The sequence below is a fragment of the Hippichthys cyanospilos genome, chromosome 18 (assembly GCF_059441005.1).
Source record: "Hippichthys cyanospilos isolate Australia breed blue-spotted pipefish chromosome 18, RoL_Hcya_1.0, whole genome shotgun sequence".
Classification (NCBI taxonomy): Eukaryota; Metazoa; Chordata; class Actinopteri; order Syngnathiformes; family Syngnathidae; genus Hippichthys; species Hippichthys cyanospilos.
The window spans coordinates 7608570-7627633 of record NC_142386.1 but is presented as its reverse complement, the minus strand read 5'-3'; the positions used below and the strand labels follow the sequence as shown (position 1 = coordinate 7627633).

At 39.2% G+C, this 19064-nt stretch overlaps 1 protein-coding gene and 1 long non-coding RNA gene across 4 annotated transcripts in view; one reads left to right on the top strand and one right to left on the bottom strand.

Moving 5' to 3' along the window:
* The window catches only part of LOC148408796 (uncharacterized), a 70663-nt gene that overhangs the window by 20776 nt on the left and 30823 nt on the right, over positions 1-19064 (top strand). The window lies entirely within an intron of this gene.
* On the bottom strand, positions 3536-19049 carry LOC148408799 (moesin a). Of its 2 annotated transcripts, none has more exons than XM_088440546.1 (13): positions 18651-19049; positions 10671-10754; positions 9812-9907; positions 9445-9719; positions 9267-9350; positions 8257-8403; positions 8095-8191; positions 7853-8016; positions 6890-7020; positions 6656-6816; positions 6483-6575; positions 5994-6224; positions 3536-5158 (listed from the first exon to the last, which is right to left on the bottom strand). In XM_088440546.1, the coding sequence occupies exons 1-13, from the start codon at positions 18660-18662 to the stop codon at positions 4994-4996; spliced, it is 1740 nt and encodes a 579-aa protein (XP_088296672.1). In that variant the 5' UTR covers positions 18663-19049; the 3' UTR covers positions 3536-4993. The 2 variants fall into 2 exon arrangements, with proteins under 2 accessions (XP_088296672.1, XP_088296673.1); XM_088440547.1 differs by lacking the exon at positions 18651-19049 and adding an exon at positions 15439-15468.

Below are 19064 nucleotides of genomic sequence, written 5' to 3'. Positions count from 1 at the left end.
CAGTCTTTGACCAAACTGGCCAGAGAGATGCTGTCTTTTTCATTTGACCAGCTCAAATGGGGGTACTTGAAGGAACTTCAGGGGGTACTCGAAATTTTAAAGAAAACAAACGAACATAAATCCATAAAGAAAAGTTCTATAAAAATAATTATTGAATTGATTAAATGTTTCAGGAAAATATAAGTTCAGTAAACAAATTTTATGTTCAGTAAGTTATTCAGATTCCTTGTCGTAAAAAGCCGGATTCCCCCCATACAAGAATGGGTCCACCTCTCGTTACCTGTCAAGTCGCATATCAATCATAGCAATCTCTGCTATGATACCAAAAGTTGAATATTGTTCTGTGGATGAATATTCATTTAATGTATAATTACTTCTTTTTGAAAACAGATCCCACACTTTATGTTGATTTTTTTTTTTTTGGGGGGGGGGCAAATATTTATTAATTAAGTTAATGATTTATTTTTGTAAACAGAGCTCAAAACAGGACACTTTATGTGAAATATTTTTCAACAGATTTCCGTTAACTGCGAATATTATTGGGACCGTAACACCTACAATAAACAAAGGGACACCAAATGGAGTCCAAACTATGGCTCTGGGGCCAGTTGTGGCCCGTCCAAAAAGTTTGAGCGTAGACACCATTGGAAGTGTGAAAAAAGTCCTAGTTTGCCTCATTACATTTAACCAAAAGCTCAGATGTAGCATTTATTTTATCATTGTAAAAAAAAAAAAAAAAAAAATACTCTATATATAAAAAATGTGTGGCCTTTCTATGTTCCTATTTGTTTCCTATTTTTTTTGTATGTGGCACTTGGAGGAACATGTTTGGACACCTGTGCTGGACACTAAGTACATATAAAAAAATAAAATAAAAGTTAAGTACTAGATTAAGACAAATTCTAATTCTTGCATGTGGGATTTTAAAAGGCTTTCTGTAGATATCAACAAATTAAATCTGAACAGTTAATTTTCAAATTAAGTATGTTTTTAATTTTCAAATTAAGAGCAAATTAATTAGAAGGTGAAGTGACTTATCGCTAAAACTTTTAAGCAACTCCTTTGATTCAGATGCACATTGACAAGAGCGATGCAATTTGGTTAGGGGATACTTGGCTGAAAAAATATTTCACCGAGGGGTACAATGGTACAAAATTGAAAAAAAAAAAATGGTCAAGAAGTACTATTTTTAGTGCTTTAATGTTATGCTTGATTAAATTTTGAGTCAGTAGATGGTGTGAGATGAAGAGGTGATCTAACAAACGTGTAAAGGCCCTGAAACTTGTGAATCCTTCATGAGAACACACTGCAACGAGGTTACAAGTCAGAAGCGGTGAACCAACTTCTCTGAGCAGCAACGCTGCAATTTTGAGGAAGTCGGAGGTGAAAAATTGCCTGCGTGTGTTCTTGAGAAAGAGTGGCGTTAACTTTCATCAAGTTGTTCCCCAACAATTAACTGAAGAAACGGGCCGCACGCTCCGCATTTCTGAATTGAAGTACGGAAACAGAAGTTAATGTTGGCGGGACTCTGTGACGATCATGTGACACTTACTTATCTATTTACTTATTCCAACCGGCAAACACTGAATTTAGAGCTTGTCTTTAGCTCATCTGTCAATGGACAGCTATATTATTTATATGAGGAGGTTTTGACCACGTTTTTTTTAAAATATGAGGTAAAGCGAAACAATCATGGATCGGCTTGCCAAGATTACATACATACTCCACAAATGCATTTTTTTCAGAATATTTTTTTTTTTAACTTGTAAACAAAATGTTTGACTTGACGTCCCCTTTAAGTTAAAAAAAATCATACTACTATCGTTTGGCGGTATGCCTTCAGTGAACATCATGAATTAGGCGTGTGACAAATGTCACCTTTCCGCCATTTTTGTGACGTCATTTACATGCGTTTATCTCCTCAAAAGATTAAAAATTAGATATAGATTTCAAATATTGCTTTTGTAATAAGTGACCGGAAACGTGCTCATTTATTTGGGTATTGTTCGGTAGGTGTGTTATAGAAGAAATTATCTGAATTTTCTACACAATAATACCGAAAAGCCTGTCTTTATTGCTAGGAAGAATGTACAGTATTTGTTTGTTTTTTCAGTTTTTTTTAAAGCCCACGTGACCAACGCACGGTTTAAAAAAAGACATTGCATGGTTTCGAGTGGGGAACAAGGTAATTTTTTACCTTTTTTTTACGTATTCAATAAAATGCCATTGCTTCCTTAAATCTCAGCCGATTTACAACATTTAAATCGGACTCGCTTCCTTTTCTTTTCCAAGCTGTTTTTCGTTCTTGCTGATAGAACACAAATTGAATTGATGTGTTAAGCACATTAGTGCAAATTGATTAAAATTATATGGCCTGATGCATCATAAAGCATTACAAAACAGTTTACGTGTCGATATTAAAAAAATAAAAAGCCGTACTTTTTTACTGGACAAGTCGTCCTCACCCATGAGGTAAAGACGCCCTCATGTGGCTGATCGCAAATTTACAATCATTTACAATAGTCTTGCGCAGTGTGTGGGTGTTTTATTTTATGACATAAGATATTTTTGTAATTACGAACGTAAGTACGGTGGAAGAAATCACACACACTTACCGCCTTACTAAGAAGTGTTTTGCGTCCGTATTTTTTTGCTTTTATATTGATTTTTAAAATTTCATGATTGCCAAACAGTGCGTTTCAAAGTCGCCCTCCCCCTAAAAAGGATCCTTTTTTAACATTAACCAAAAACTAAATAAACTTACAACAAATGCTAACTTTTATCGGGTTTATACAAGTTAGTATGAAATTTAAAAAAAAATCCCAATTTTGTGATCAAATTAGAAACTTTTTGACCAACAGAACCGATTGGTGTTGATATCAATAAATAATAGTAAATGTAAATTGATCTGGAACATTTGCACGGGAGGAACACAATCTTTAACTTTAAGAAAAAGGTATAAAACATGTTGCCGATTTTTTTTTTTTTTTTTAATCACATCAATGATTGACACTGCCGGTCTTGTGTCGCACTGACTGACAATGAGCACCACTGCACCACCTGGCGCTGTGGATGTGCAACTACACTTCACGCGTCAAACGCAAAGACTGTTCCTCGGATCATTCATATTCCACCTGGCAACGCATCACAATTTAAGCATCTCGTGTAAAGGCGAGTTGCAAAAAAAAGAGGAAAAGACCAAGCGTGTTTTGGGGGGTACTTTTATTCACTACTGAAAGAAGCAAAATTAGACAAGGCACTGTCAGATGTAAAAAGATCGTTATGATTCATTCCTTTCTATTTCAAGATCTACTGTAGCAAAACGTGAGTCCACCTTGTTCACACAAGACCTAAACTTAAAAGGATTGTTCGTCAGGTAAAACATACAGCATCATTTATTGTCAAAGGCTTCTAAATGTATCCCAAAAAAATGCATTTTATGATAGTTATTTTGTGAAAGCAAAATACTGTATTGCAATTGCATCTACGTTCAAAACTCATTCCGACACATCAAAATAAAAGAAAAAGAAACACCTACTGCTATAATACTTTTATTTTGACCTTGCAAAATAATGCAAATACATCTTTCAAAGACTAAATCTAGGAAACAAGCAAAACCCTTCTTGTGCCTCGATGCATGATGATAATTTGACAGGGATATTTGATTGAAAAATAGCCTGGAATGTGGACTTTCATTGGTGCAGTGAAGCGGTGTGCACAGGGAGTTGCTTGTTTCTTCAACTTGCTAGAACAAGCGCGAGCCACTTTAGGAGTTTACAACCGATACCGTACTCCGGATGCTAAAGTCGTATCATACAAAAATATTTTCGGCGGCGTTTTTTCTTTTTTTTTTTAAAACACCGTACATGATTTGATCACATCAGAATAATCCAAATCACAAAAATACAAAAGTCATTCATTAAATACATACAGTATATTAAAAATCTAAGAACTGGAGTTACTACTCATTTGTTTTGGTTAATTATGAATACTGCGACGTTCCAGTGCATGTTAAAGGAAATTATTGGGAAACGGGCTTTTTTTTAATTTTTTTTTTTTAAATATTACAACATACCACATTGTAAATACGCAATGTAGGCTGTTGAACAAGCGAAAGACCACCCTTTGAAAACAGAACTATTTGATTAAAAGCTCATACGTTAAATCTAAATCTAAACCCTAGAGCAAAAAAATAATTAAAAAACTAAACAATAATCTGATGTACATTGTGTATTTGTAAAAAGCTACAATCTGACCATAATCATCCAATCAGATACGAGCGCCTTAGGGCCAACTTTGTTTTTCCTTCCATGTCGACCCCCCCCAACACCCCTCAAACAAACTCGAAGAGCGTCATCACCCGAACATTTAAATGTTAACACTACAAACTCAAAGGGTTTCTTATGGCACAAGTTTATTCAGTCTATATCCCAAAAGCAAAGCAAATTCATCATCTTAAATTCTGTTCTATAGATGCACCATAAGACGTTTGATCAACTCAGGACTGTTTACATTGTACAGTATTCAAAAGCTGCGTGGTGCATCATGGGATAATTAATATGAGCAGATAATTCAATTTGCATGTGTACAGCAGAAATGTAAATGGATTTAGACTCGGACTGGCCTTCGGGTTTTTTTTTTTATTTATTTTGAAGCCACGATGCAGGAAAGCCAGAGAAATACGAGATGAAATTAGAATTGGATTTACTTGATGTGTCAGAAAATGTGGTCCATTAACGATATGCTACAACCCCCCCCCCTAAGTGGGGGGGATGCAATTATAAAATACAGTATGTCCCTTATCAACCAGTGACTTGCCTAAATTCAGTTAGGAATGATAGCACATGCAATTTTACAGATCCATATTTGTACATTGTGCCGTGTTTGTGCAGCCAGATCATGATTTTGCAGCTGATTTATTTGGGAGGAGAAAATGAGCCGGAGCGAGGCAGGACGACTGCAGTCCGGTCCAGTGGGCTTGCTGACTTGCGCATCACATACATTCAAACTCATCGATGCGCTGCTTGGTGTTTCCTGACCGGATCTGTCGGAGGGTCTTGTACTTGTCTCGTCCCGCCCGCATGTTCTCGGCGTGGATCATGTCGTTGACCGTCTTCTTGGTCTCGTCTCGGGCGTTGGCCAACTCGGAGCTTAGAGCCTGCGAGGAACGATGGCGCAATCAGCAAGGCGAGAGAGATGCTATTCTGTGTCCAAACCGATGAATGCGCTGAATTTTAATCGTGTCATCAATTCTGAGAGATGATCGGGGAAAAGTTTCGTCCAATCGAAATCAAGTCGCGACCCTCCATATGTTTTGGCTCTTACAAGATAGCTCTCAAAATGGCACTTCAACAAGGCAAACAAGTCCTCATTTTGGATCAAAAATCAATTTATGCTCATGCTAGCCAAACTTGCTCTCAGTATAATTTTACGGCTTACATTCAAAGTTATTTTGAAACTATATCACAGTCTAGTGCACAATGGGCATTGGTGGAAATACGGTGCAGTTTGATAATATTAACACGAGTGATGCGTTATCACTGGTGCTTGCAGAGTCAACTCAACAAGCCACATCTGAAAATAATTAGGAGGTGCTTTTGGACTCAAAATTGAAATGTGATTAAGAGCGATACAAGTAAATTTGACTTGACAGTGACGCTGATATTTTTGCTCATGGTTATTTACACCATCAGAATCAAATAGCAGCCCATGCCTAATATGCATGTTGCTCTTTATCGCGCGGTGCAGGCGGGGTTTTATGAAACAAATATATTTCATCGCATGAATTGTAATCTGATCAAGGGCTGTAAGAATACTAGATGCGTGAAAAATAAATGGCAGAATAATTAGAGATCTGATTTTTTTCCATTGGTGTGGGAGTAGCCAAAAAATAATTACGGGCACCCCTGGCCAACATGTATTCTGTGTCATAACACACTGATGTTAAGTTGAGGAGCTTCATTTCCAGCTTTGCCACTCTTACAAGCACTTACAAGTAAATGTTTCTGCAAACGCTCGTTCTTCTCCGCCTCGGTCATGCGCTCCTCCTCGCTGCGGTCCTTGTACGTGGCGGCAGATGTGAACTCGGCGCTGGCCTCGGCGCTGCTTTCGTCATTCTCGTCGTGCTCGTTCTCGGTGTTGAGGGGCTCCTGAACGTGGGCCACCATCACTTTGTTTTTCAGCTCCTCTTTGGTCTTTTCCAGGTCTTGCTGCACCATGGTGGCCTGAGGAAAGGGAAAGAATTCTCATTAAGGGTGGGATTACACATGTTGCGGAGTATCACGCTGATTTCAAAAGGCCTACTGGGAATTTGTCCATTATTAATTATAATAAAATGTGGTTTCAGGAGGAAGAAGGTTGTAGGAAATGTGTTATTTGGCCATACACATCCAGATGGCGTTACGCTATCTGGTAAGTTTAATAGAAGAACGACGCTTCATCTATACAGTGTTTAAAAAGATGAATCAAAAGAATCAGCCCACCTTCTCCTGCCACAGTGTTGCCTCCTCTTCCTTCTTTTTCTTTGAATCCTCCAGGAGGGAAATCTTTGAGGTGAGCTCAGCCAGTTCGGTGGCCTAAAACAAGACCGTCCTTATTTGAATTGCTTTTTATACAAAGCGGCAAACCCATCTAACCTAGACTTTGCAAAACTGACCAGGTGCTCTTGGTTCTTCATCTGGTTCTCTGACTGTTGCAAGAGAGCCATCTTGGCCTCCTCGGCACCTTTAAGGTCCGCTTCCAGGCGCTCTGCCTCCTCCTGGGCTCGCTTCCTCTCCATCTCCAGCTCCAACGCCTTCAAGGTCTGCTCCTCCAGCTCTGCGCACAGTCACGTCACGTGAACATCACTCCAGAACAACTATCTTCTCAGACTTTCTCGCCAATCGCCCACCTTGCTGGGCCTTTTTGGTCTGCTCCTCGATTTGCTTTAATCTCTCCATGAGTTCCTCTTTTTCCTTTTCTATCTTCTCCTTTTCTTTTTCTGCAGCTTCCCTTTTCCTCTTTTCGTTATCCAGCAGCGCTCTGATGAATTTGAAAAATAATTGATTGTTCATGTGAAGACAATACAGCAATTCTAACAGGTTAAGAAGTCAGCGATTAATAGTATGGGACCCCTAAATGTTAATATCGTAAGTAGGCATGGGCCAAAATCAGATTCTGATGGTGTGATACCTTTGAGCAAAAATATCACTGTATTAAAATTACAGCTTTATTTTTTTTCCCATTGAAGCCATCTATTTTATTTTTAAACAAAATATTGGATATTTGGTACATTAAGAAATGTGTACCATGTTTAGTACAAATAAATTAATATTATTCTTGTTTTTGCATTCTATTGAGCAAGGTGCAGTGCCCCATCACTGGGGAGCCATTAAGACAAAGACCCATGCATGCCAAGAAGGTTAAAAAAAATTAATTAATAAAACACCAATGCCATGTGGTTTTAGCTGCAACAAGTTGAGTCAACTCTGCAAGCACTAGTGATACCGTGTCACTAAACTGCACCACGCTTCCATGAATGTCCTCTGTGAGGCACAGTAGACTTTAGAAAAAAATTCTATAAAATGGGATATATTTTCGGAATAATTTGAAATGTTAATTTTCCAGAAAGCAAGTTTGTTGCTTTGATCCTCCATGCATTCCAAAAAGGTTGAAAACGAGGCTGCTTGTTTAGTCAAATCTGCCAGCGGGCAATCATGTTTTGCCGCTTTAACGTCGGTATTATTTAAAGTCAGTATTAGCGGCTATTGAAACCCGCTTTTGAACACCGTTGACCCGGTTATCGACCCATGCCTAATGCTAAGCCAAAGCTCGTAAGTTTTGTCACTATAATGTGTGAGAGCGTGCCCGTTACCGTTCCATCTTCTTGAGATTTTTCTCCTCCCGAGCCTGAGCCTTCATCTGCTGCACTTCAATGGTGTCGGGCTTGCGGCGGCGCATGTACAGCTCGTGGTTTCCCATGCACAGAGACAGAATACGCTTGTTGATGCGCAGCCTTGGAGCATAAAATACAAAGTCCTAAAAAAAAAAAAGTACACGTTATTTGCCAGGAATAGCTAAATGAATGAGTTTGTTAAAAAAAAAAGGTCAACATACAGGAGCTTTCTTGTCAATCGGTTTGATGACAAATTTCTTGTCATTGAAGGAAATATTCCTGATTTCACTCCAAGGAAATCCAATTTTGGGGGTCATTCTGTGAAATACACAAGCTTCAGAAGAAGGCCCAAAAGCGACAAAACAGGAGGCAGTAACACTTACTTATCATTCTGCTCATAAATGTTGAGTCCCAAAGCGTCCACTCCCAGCCACAACTCTGTTCCTTTCTTATTTTTGATGCTGAAGTAGTTGACTCCATACATCTCCAGATCTTGGGCGATCTTCAAGTATTCCATCATGGATTCCTCTCTGCAGATGCAAGGCATATCTTTGAAATGCTGGAATGTTGAGTGAATCTTTGAGGTTATCGTGTCAGGTTGGTCGAACAAAAGTGGGCACAATTAGCAGCTAATTTATGCTAGCAGCTATGACTCAGCCCGAGCCACCGCTAAATAATGGCAACGTGTGACATATGTCAATGTAAGCGTAGATAAGAATTTGTCAGCACCCTGAATGACGTTGGAACATGATTTTGGAACAATGTTGAGTTGTTTGTATTGGGAGCAACTGTTGCAATGGAGAGTCTAAACAAGTTGTTACACTGCTGGGAACAACTTCAAAATAAAAACATACCAAGGCATTTTTTATCCATATATTATTTGGTAAACTTGTTAGTTTATTTTGGGGGGGCTCGGTGGAGCAGTGGTTAGCACGTCCGCTTCGCAGGTGTATTGGACATAATAAATAGTTCTTAAGTGTGATTGGGTGCATGAGTGGTTCATCGCCTCTGCGTGCCCTGCAATTGGCTGGCAACCTGTTCACCAACTGCCCCAAGTCACCTGGGATAGGCACCAGCAAGCCTGCGACCCTTGTGAGGATGAGCGGCTCCAGAAAATAGATGGATGGATGTTTATTTTGAAGTTCCTGGCATGATTTTCTGTCATGCACTTCTGAATCATAGCTTGTGCTTCATTTCTGATTTAAGACGTACGCTTGGTTATGACAAGTAAAAGAAAACATTAGCCACGAAAAGGGCATCATGACCTCTAGGCCCGAGCAGTCAGATAAAGTTTGGCACACCCAAGCAACCTGAAAATAAAACTAGTAACCCGTATAATGAGCTAAGAACTTCTTATCTAATGAAACCAAGGAGGAGAAGGAACAATGATTACCTCATCATTCCCTTATGTTCTTCATGCCATACTTGAATCCTCTCCTCCCACTGGTCCTTGCTGAGTTTGTGCTGGTCCAGAACTCTGCCAACACGAGTGGTCAGAGGTCATGCGGAGCAATAGAGAGATTGACGGGAACCCGGTCACGTCCATCATGAATTAGCGCCGTCGGAATTACCTCTGCGGGAGCAGATGCTCATTGGATAGATAGCCTGGAGTGTGGACTTCCTTGTTGTAGTCGGCGTACTTCGCCTGCACTGCGTAGGAAGCCAGCAGCACGGCTGTCTCTGGAGGGCAGTAGATATCATCATTTAGGATTCCCTCCTTCACCTGCAGGAAAAACAGCCGCTGGGTGGCATCCTGGATTAACTCCTCCGACACATCCTCAGGAAAGAACTTGGCACGGAACTTAAATAGTAGCGGGCTTTCCTTCCTCACGTCCTGGGCTGTCACCTGAAAATATGAAGGAAAATAATACCGTGGGGGTCAAATAGTTCACTAGAAGCTTCGGTAGCGACAGAGAAAGAAACGAATAAAGAGCTCACCTTCTTATTGAGCTTGAGCCATGTCGATAAACCCTTGGTATCCTGGTACTGGAGTCCAAAGTACCAAACCTCCCGTAGCCCGATGGTCTTAACCACCTGAAAAATAGATACACATCGTAAATATTCTAAAATATATACGTGCGTGTGTACATGTAAGAAATGTGCCGATTACATTTTTGCACCAGACGTTTACATACCGCGGTACCTTTTATGTGACGGGTGGAGCACTTTAAACAAAGTAAAACATTTAAAAACCAAGGGCTATGATTTTTTTTTTTTTTAACCGCAAAAAGAGTTTCATTTTTGAAACCTACTGTACCACTTTTACTTCCAAGCCATCCAGATGAATACCAATTGCTGAGCCAAACTAGTGCTGTGTTTTTCTACATTGTATATATGACAAGCAAAGTCTATGTATATACTGCAAAAAAAAAACAAGCAACTGCAATATCTGTATACCTTTAGTTTTGTTATTTTGAGCCCTGAAAAGTAAAATCAATTAATAAAATTTGAAAAATTGAAATATACGATGAACTGATCGGCCCTGATTTCCAATCGTTTGATCAAGGAGCTAAACTTTTGTTATTGTCTATTGTTTATGTAGTTTTACTTCAAACAGATGCCCGACAGTTAATGTCATTTTTTTTTTTTAATTTCCGCGAATTGCAAAGCCAAGTCCAAACACCATATTACTCGTACATCTTACATAACGCATAAACCGTTAGCATATTTTCAAACACTATTACCACGATAATGTATATGCACTGTTATATTATTATAGCATCCAGTGGAGGCCAGTCATCTACCAAATGTATCATTACTGTCAATCATTGTGTGACTATTGTATTGTTTGTCCAACCTGGTCAAAGAGTTGCTTTCCTGTTGTTGTGGGCTGAATGGCAAACTCCAGTTCCGCATCCATTGTGGTGACTCTTACGCTAATCTAAAAGAAAAGAACAAATGGAATGAATGAACAATGCAGACTGACAATAATATGGACGCGAGGGTTCATTAAAAAGTAGAGCAAATAAAAGGTGTGAATACTGCAAAGAAAAACCCAGTTGTAGACGTGGATTTTCACTATCATTTTGGTGCGGTCAAAGGGAAGGATCAAATGATAACTACCGTATTTTCCGCACTACAAGGCGCACCTAAAAGCCTTAATTTTTTTAAAAGGCTGATGGTGCGCCTTATAATCAGGTGCGCCTTATATAAGGCTCAATGTTGAGATTGGGATTCGTAGATGGGGAATGAAGTGATAAAGTAAGCTTTACCTGTTTCTTTTGTGTGATTACAGTTGAACAAGGTTGCTCATACTGACATTGACTTATTATGCTATTGAGAGTTCAGAGTTATTATTGTTATCACTTTGAGTATTACTATATTGTGATTGAAAAAGTTTGAAAATATGTCATTGTTTGAGGGTGCGCCTTATAATCCGGTGCGCCTTATGGTGCGGAAAATACGGTAATTGATGAAATTATGATTATCTTTAAGAATTGATTAATTGCTTAGAGACATAATATTGTCAAAATATCAACATTTCTAGCAAGGCACACCCATTTTCTTGAGAGGAAAAAAAATGTTTTTTTTAGTTTGTTTCTTTTGCTAAAAATAAACACCAATTTTAATTGGTCCAACTTAGGTGGAAAAATAGTATTAGGTAAGAGATTTTTTTTTTTTTTAAATAAAACAAATTAATATTTTTCAATGGTATGACGTTAAAAGAATAAAAATAAACCTGCAATTGAAATAGTTATGGTCCTAAATGAAAATCCATGATAGAGCGAAGCTGCAATAACCAATGTTGCAAGGAAACACTATACAAAAAAATAAACAAATCAAGAAAAAGCCATTTTAAAGCCCGCAGTCAGAACGTGTGACTCATTCTCTGAACACGCCTTCATATCACAAGCTAATTCCCCATAGCGCTGTGGAAAAGCCAACAAACATATATAATGAATAATTCGACTTTTTTCCCCCCAGTAGACTCCACGAAAAGCCGTGTGCCCGTCTGCTTGATCTCAGTATGGAACTTATCTACAGGAAGTAACCACATCCTCTGGTGACCATGCCTTGTGAGGCCTTTGGCCGCTTGGCCCTCAGGAGGGCGGCCTACTTCCTGTCATGTATCAAGCAGTCGGCCGGCCAGCTCGCTGCCAAGAACATACTAATACACCTATTTGTAGCCAGTTTGTCACCACTCAGGAACTTCCCGTTCAAGTAAAAAAAAAAAAAAAATGCCCTGAACTCAAATCAGATATTGAGACAGGAATGTGGAATGTATTGTAAGAACCACCTTAATCAAGTCAGAACCTTTCTATGTTTCCACAGCGGGGATTAGGAGCGAAAATCCTTCACGTGTGCGTCCTACACTGTCTCAAACTTTGTGTCCCGTTGCCAAGGTCAGACAAATATTAGATCTACTATGAATCAGCTAACTGATTGTGTCGCCGTTGCTCATTCCTCTGCCCTCTTGGAGATGATGAAAAAGGCAGCGCGCATGCCTGTTGGGAAATAACTGCGCGGGCTGAGGCCCCCGCCTGCCCTCGGTAACAATGCTACGCATTATTTCCCGCTAGTCGGGGCTGACGAGCGTTGCGTTCTTTCCCATTCATGTCAGCGCAACCCCATTTTACTGCTCGGGACACTTGGCCTTCTGTCGCTTCCTGTCATCGGCAGCAGTTAAGTTGTAGGCCAATCTGGCCCCATGAGAACCACATCGGGCAGTACTCCAAGTGGGGTAAATGGGGTAAACGCATGATTCGCAGTAGAATTTTGTATTCCGCTACAGTACGTCACATCCCCCTGAACGCTATTAAGATAGCATCATTATTCCTCGTAAGAATTAAGATTTGAAGACGTCTCATGCTCAAGCCTCAGGTAACAGCAGTCGACTCCACTTGCGAACATCATATGACGGAACCCAGAAAACCGATTGGTCGTTACCAGAGTCGCGAGCACACGTGATGTCAATATCAGTCGATAGCAAATGGTTTTAAAAAGGTGTGAATTGGGCATGAAAAAGAATTCACATTAATTACAGTATATCCAAGATATTAACTTTTAACTGATGAAAATACGTTTACATGAATTTAATCTATTAAAACTGTGTGTCTTTATTTATTTAGGTACGATATTACTTTTATTTTATTTTTTAAATTTAAACATCATTTTCAAACTGTGCATAATATCCGTGTCTAAAGTATATAGATTCATCAGGAATACAGTCCCATTTTTGATTAAAACATAAGCCTACTACACTACTGTTTGTTTTTTTAGCACTTTAGGCACCATATTTTCAAATAATATATTGTTCTGATATGTAGTTTCAAAATAACTTGAGATAAAGGCATACTGCAAATGGGCGAGGTAATCATTGATTGGATTATTTTTTGGATTTGAAAGAAGTTTGAAAACCACTGTAAGCCTCATGAAGCAAAGTCAATAGGCAATTCTAGAAATTCATTTCATCTCGCCCGGCCGAATTTCATTTCCTGAGTCCCAATGAGTGATGTTGCATGAAAAAGGAAGCTTGTGTTAGGGTGTGTCGCTCGCACTATTCTTAGCGCGCACTCACCCGCGCCCTCTCGGCCCACGCGCCATGTTTCCATGCATTTGACCTCATCGTTTTCCCCATGGTAACGTTACATCGTACACTGGCCTAATAACACTTTTCACCATGCCAACATCAGTCACACGATGCTTTATTTTTGCAACTGGCATTTTTTTAAAGTATTTACTTGACATTACTCAGACATGTCGCAGTCACACAGCTCTAATCTCATTTTCCTATTGATGTATCATGCCAAAAACAGAAATCGCACCAAAAGTCACCATAAATATGACTGATGACAACCACATTAGCCAAAAGTACAAATATTTTGAGAAAACTATGTCGCAGCTACCTTCTAATTACTCAAATTATATGTTGCATACCTCCACAATGATTTCAACTCCTAAACCAGTGAATATCCAAAAAAAAACATATTTTATATATATATATATATATATTATATATATATATTATATATATATATATATACACACACACACACACACACACACACACACACACACACACACATACAACTTCAAAATAAAAGCATATATCATTTGTGTCAACATTATTACATAAAGTTTATTTTGAAGTCTGCCTTCTTACCACATTTCCGTTGTGTTTTACTGCAACGCAAAGCATTAGGCATTTGTTTTGGGCCATTGGCTAGACATTTTTTTTTCTGATGTGTACACAAATAAACATGTATTAGTGGTTAAGGGGAAAAAAAAACGCCAAGCATTTTTTGTTTTTTAAGAAATTACTTGAAAGCTTGTCTCAGCCCTAATGTATTTGTTTGAACGTAATTGCAAATGTATTTACAATTATGTCTGAATATTTTTTAAAAAGTTCAGACATATTTCTCTGCCAAAAGACTGCCAAAAAATTTAAATTTCCCTCAATGCTATTGAGTATGCTCGTCAACACCCTGTGTTACATTTGAAAGTACTTGCAAATGCATTCGAACAAGTTTTCCACTCACAAATGTTTCCTACACATTGGCACTTCTGTAAAAATATTATGTATGATACGTACAGAAAAATCTTAACCTGTGCGCTAAACACAACATTTTTTTTTTTTTGCGTTTCTCAAAATGGGGATTGTAGAGGTAAAAAAAAAAAAAAAAGTATATATTTTGTTGTTTTGTTTTGTTTATCTACGTTCACTGCACAAAAAAAATGAAAATAAAAAAATTCACAACGTGGTCTGATTCTATAGGCCCATTCCTATATTGTTCGTTCCATGCCCTTATCCAGATCCTTATCAGTACACTGTAGGAATTTTTTTTTTTTTTTTGGTTTACGAGTTGCCCCTGGAATAATCCCACGAACAAACCACGGTAGAGTTACTGCTATAAATTCCGTTTGGTTTGTTTGCTTTTGTTTGGTATTTTAAAAAGTAAATTACGTTTGCGAAGTTTGTAAAGCTTGATATGAGATTCAAGTCCTAAAGCTGTCTGTAAGAACTGCCGTACAAACTAAGGCTGCGTTAAACCTCCCACCTCTGTTCAAACGCCCTGCGGCTATGTGTACCGTTGTGTGTCTGCAGTCCAGATGTGTTTACAGCTGAGGGCTGGACGCAGCCGAGCGTTACGTTTAAAGAAACCCTCCGGTTGAAGAGTGCAAAGTGGCAGACAGGAAGAGGGAGGGATAAAAAGGAGGATGAGTTTTCTTTACAAAACCAGGAGGGGTCTTTCCCATGACCATTGTTCCTTAAATATACATGCATGCGCGCATCCATCTGCTCGGACATCTCTTAGCGCCACAGCCAAGTTCTTTTCGCCGGGGAGGTAGTTAACGTTCGTAATCCTTCCGAACGGGTATTTCACTCAATCAACTCTCGAAAGCCCGTTCGCTCTAACTTCCTACAATTCTCTAATACTTGTTGGGTGAGGAGTGTCATTGGGTCCGGGGCAGAACTCCCAGCGCAAACATTTGGCAAAATCTCAAGCCTTCTCTTATCTCTAGACAACCTTGATTTGATTCAAGCTGAAACCAGGAAAACGCAACAGATATAGCACACTATTGGCTATCACACAAAGATGACTAACAAAATAAAAAAGACTTACTTTGCGAAGTTATTGTCACGCCAGTTCCAAGGTGAAAATTTTCAACTATTAGTGTAAAAAACATTCACTTTTTCCACCACCTCAAACTCTACAAAGTGCTAATCTGCTCTGCTATGCGCACTACGGCCTCCTTAAATCCCCTGCTAGCATACCTCCACGTCTTTCCATTGACCAAATCACCATAGCCACACACACTCAATGTTTGTCTCTCTTGCGAGAAAACCGCCAATGTTGTTGACTTCTGACTAAAAAGGTAAGTTATACCCAAGCTTTATAAATGTCGCTTCCACAGGATTATATATTTATGTAACAGTTGAGAAATGTTGACTTACTAATTGGCTTTTAAATACCAATCCCCGACTAAAAAGTATCATGACTTTATTAGGAAGTTTTAACCAGACAGAGGTAAAGGAATCACGGCAACTTGTGATAAAATGACACTTTTAAGTTCTGATAGAGTGCTGCAGCGCAATCTTGAGTGGTGCACGGCATGTGAGGAACAGGCTGGGGGAAGCGTGGAGGAGAGCAGCTAGACCGTGATGTGAAAGTCTATATAAGGTTGCGGGTGAGGAAATTACAAGAAAGGAACTGATGTAAGAGCAGAACATTTGAGTCACACCGAGACTTCCTTGAGAAACTCAAACGATTGCCAGCAGGAGGACGCCCGAGACGCGCAACTTTTCAAATAATTGCGACTTATCAATACAAACGACTGAAGCGCTGGCTTGTGTACTTTCCTAACACTGTAACTTTCACTTGGCTGAAATGGAATTTTGTTGCAGAGTCAGACTACCTCGCTTCCTTTTTTCTATATCCTGTTTGCCCTGAAGCTTGTAAATAACCTTTCAGAATGACAGGCTCATGTTTTTTACGCCAATCTTTGAACTTGGAAAATCAAAAAACGTTTCATTCCGAAGCATTGTTCTTCAATTAGCGAATTTTCCGCAAAATGGCGCAGTCTCAATTATAGGGTGTATTTCCGTAGTTAACCATGTTAAAATGGAACATACGTAATGTTCTCTGGTTTATTGCTCTCAGCGTACATACTGTACGAATTATGTAATTTTCTCAGATTGATTTAACGCTGCTAGCGTACGTACATATTGTATGTATTACGTAAATTTCTCCGATTGGTTTAGTGCCGCTAGCGTACGCACTGTACGTATTACATAATGATTGGTCTACGACTGCTGGCGTACGTACTGTGCGTTGCTTCCCTTACATCCCTGTCAACGAGAAATGGTCCAACTGTTTAAACAAAGTGGCACTAACATTTTTACAGATTTTTGGACTCGGTGCAACGGGATTGTAGAGCAAACTGTCCATTTTTTTAGAACATGATGGAATGGAATGGAAAACGCGGTAGTCCTGCCATCATTTATGGGTGGTGACCTTCCTCTCGACCAGCTGTTTTGTCCCCTTTCAGTTTCCTTTTTCCTGGTCATCCTAACACTACAGCAGAATGTAGTGTCTTATTGCTTGTAAACGCATTGTAAAAGTCTCAGCCTGTGAAGACTGCAAACAGGGGACCGCGCCACTGTTGTCGAGGCTAACAGTATCCTAGCTGCGCAACTCAGACAACTGGCACACAGACGGTCACCTAAGTAACAAGCTAAACGTATTTCTAAAAAGCATTGTGAGCACTTGCACTGTAGGATTGGTTTCAGTTTTAGGGTGGCGTCATAATCTTAGCACATTGACTACGCCTGTTTTATTCTTTATATTGAATATCCTAAAATGCTTATTATTTTTTTCTTCTGGTTGATGAGCTGACAAAACCAACAAAGAGTTGATTTCAGTCGTGTGTTGTGATTTCTCAAGTGCCATTTAACTGCTCAATCTGAAGGTGGTGATGTGTCAAATACTATTTTATTTTTCCTCCTTACTGTTATGACATCATTGGAGTAAAATAGCTTGTTTAACACAATCTTTTAAAGTTTTTTTTGTAGTAGTAGTGTTCCCTTTCTACATGTCGGTTTTGGTATTGTGGCTTTACGTCGCTATTTTTTCTTGTACTTTATTTCTTTTTAAGTCAGATCAGTCACTAAAGAAGTAAATGTGTTTATATGGATAAAAACATCAACTTCTAATACATGGATTTTCATTTGTGACTATTTATTGCAAGGTTTACCTCACTATTTTCTTGGTGTTTCCTCTGAAGTTTGAGCAGACAAAAAAAAGGTTGGATTTGTTTCAATCAAAAGAAACAAACTGAAAAAAAGGGGGAAGGAACAAAAGGCAACAAAAAAAGTTCATTCTCTACTTTGTGGTTTCAGTTACTGCACGTATGTATTTTTGAGTGTTAAGATAAATGAGGGAGCTGCTTTTTTTTATTTAGCTCTGACACAAAATGATCTTTGCAACTTAGTTTATATCTCAGTTTCTCCATTGATAAATATGTGCATTTAAACATTTGCACATTATAAGATCATCAGTGTCACGAGTCACAATTATTTCATTGTTTCGCTGTGTGCAAGATATTTATTGGACTAAGTCACAGTCTTTTGGCTCATATACGTCTCATAAAAAGAAAAGAGGTTAAAGCTTGGAAACAAGCGCTTTATGCAATTTGAATTAAACAAAGAGTCTATGGGCGCCCCCCCAAAACTCTTCCCCCAACAATGAGAGGAGGGGTCCTCTTCATTGTTCCCAGCGATGCAAGATCAAACAGATCTTATAAGTTAATATGATGTCACAATAAGAATTTATAACAATCTTTTTGGGCAGGTTGAACGGAGCCTGGAGGACAGCGACTTGACAGCTCCAATCTCGGCTTGTAGCTGCTAGCTAGCCCCGGCTGGATGTGGAGGCCTCCGGAAACACGAGCTCCATGGCTACCGGGAAGGGGAGGGGAAGGTGGAGGGGACCCTCCCGGGACAAAGCCACCCTGGGACGGGATTTTTTAACCTTGCCACTCGCGGGGAGACGGTTTGCGATCCAAAGTAGCCCCAAGGCCTCATTTGAAGGATGTGATTTAAGGCGCTCATTTGAAGAGGAAACTGGGGCGGGAGCGCGCACGCGCACTCTCCTAACGGAAAGTATTGTGTCGTCGCCTCAATTAAAAAAAAAACTACAGTAAACCATTTGAAGCATATAATAAGTCAAACACAATCCGAAAAAAAACACAATCAAATACGGATGTTGTAAATATATCGATGTAGTTTAACATGAGCCACAACGAGACGAAGTAACAATTGTTAAGGTAAGCTTACCGTTTTCGGCATCTTGGCTTTTGTTGCTCCGGTTCGTGTTTGAAAGTAAAAAAAAAAAAAAAAAAAAAACACACACAAACACAAGCAAAAACTAGAAGAACGGACGATGAGTTGTCGAAAGCACCAGAAAACTTTTTCCCATCAGAACAACGGCGCCAGTCAAACGCCTTCCTGTCCAAAAAAAAAAAAAAAAGAGTCCGAACTATTACTCGTTAGCTCGATTTAAAACACAGAACAACACCTATCTTAAACTTCCAGAGAAGAATATTGATCCTTTGTGTCGCCCTGGAGAAAAGAAATTGGCTCGAAAGTGCGATTTCCTGCTAACGGTACCCGGACTCTCAAACCACACCCAGGCCGATGACAGGACAAGCAGCCAGACAGAAGGAAAGAGAAGCTCGCTTTGCTTTTGGC

What these genes read in the sequence shown, in the direction of transcription:
- LOC148408799 (XM_088440546.1), bottom strand. An exon ending in GAACATAAGGGAATGATGAG is followed by an intron (nt 8,404 to 9,266) that starts GTAATCATTGTT and finishes TTGCATCTGCAG; the next exon opens with AGAGGAATCCATGATGGAAT. An exon ending in CAACACTGTGGCAGGAGAAG is followed by an intron (nt 6,225 to 6,482) that starts GTGGGCTGATTC and finishes CCCTTTCCTCAG; the next exon opens with GCCACCATGGTGCAGCAAGA.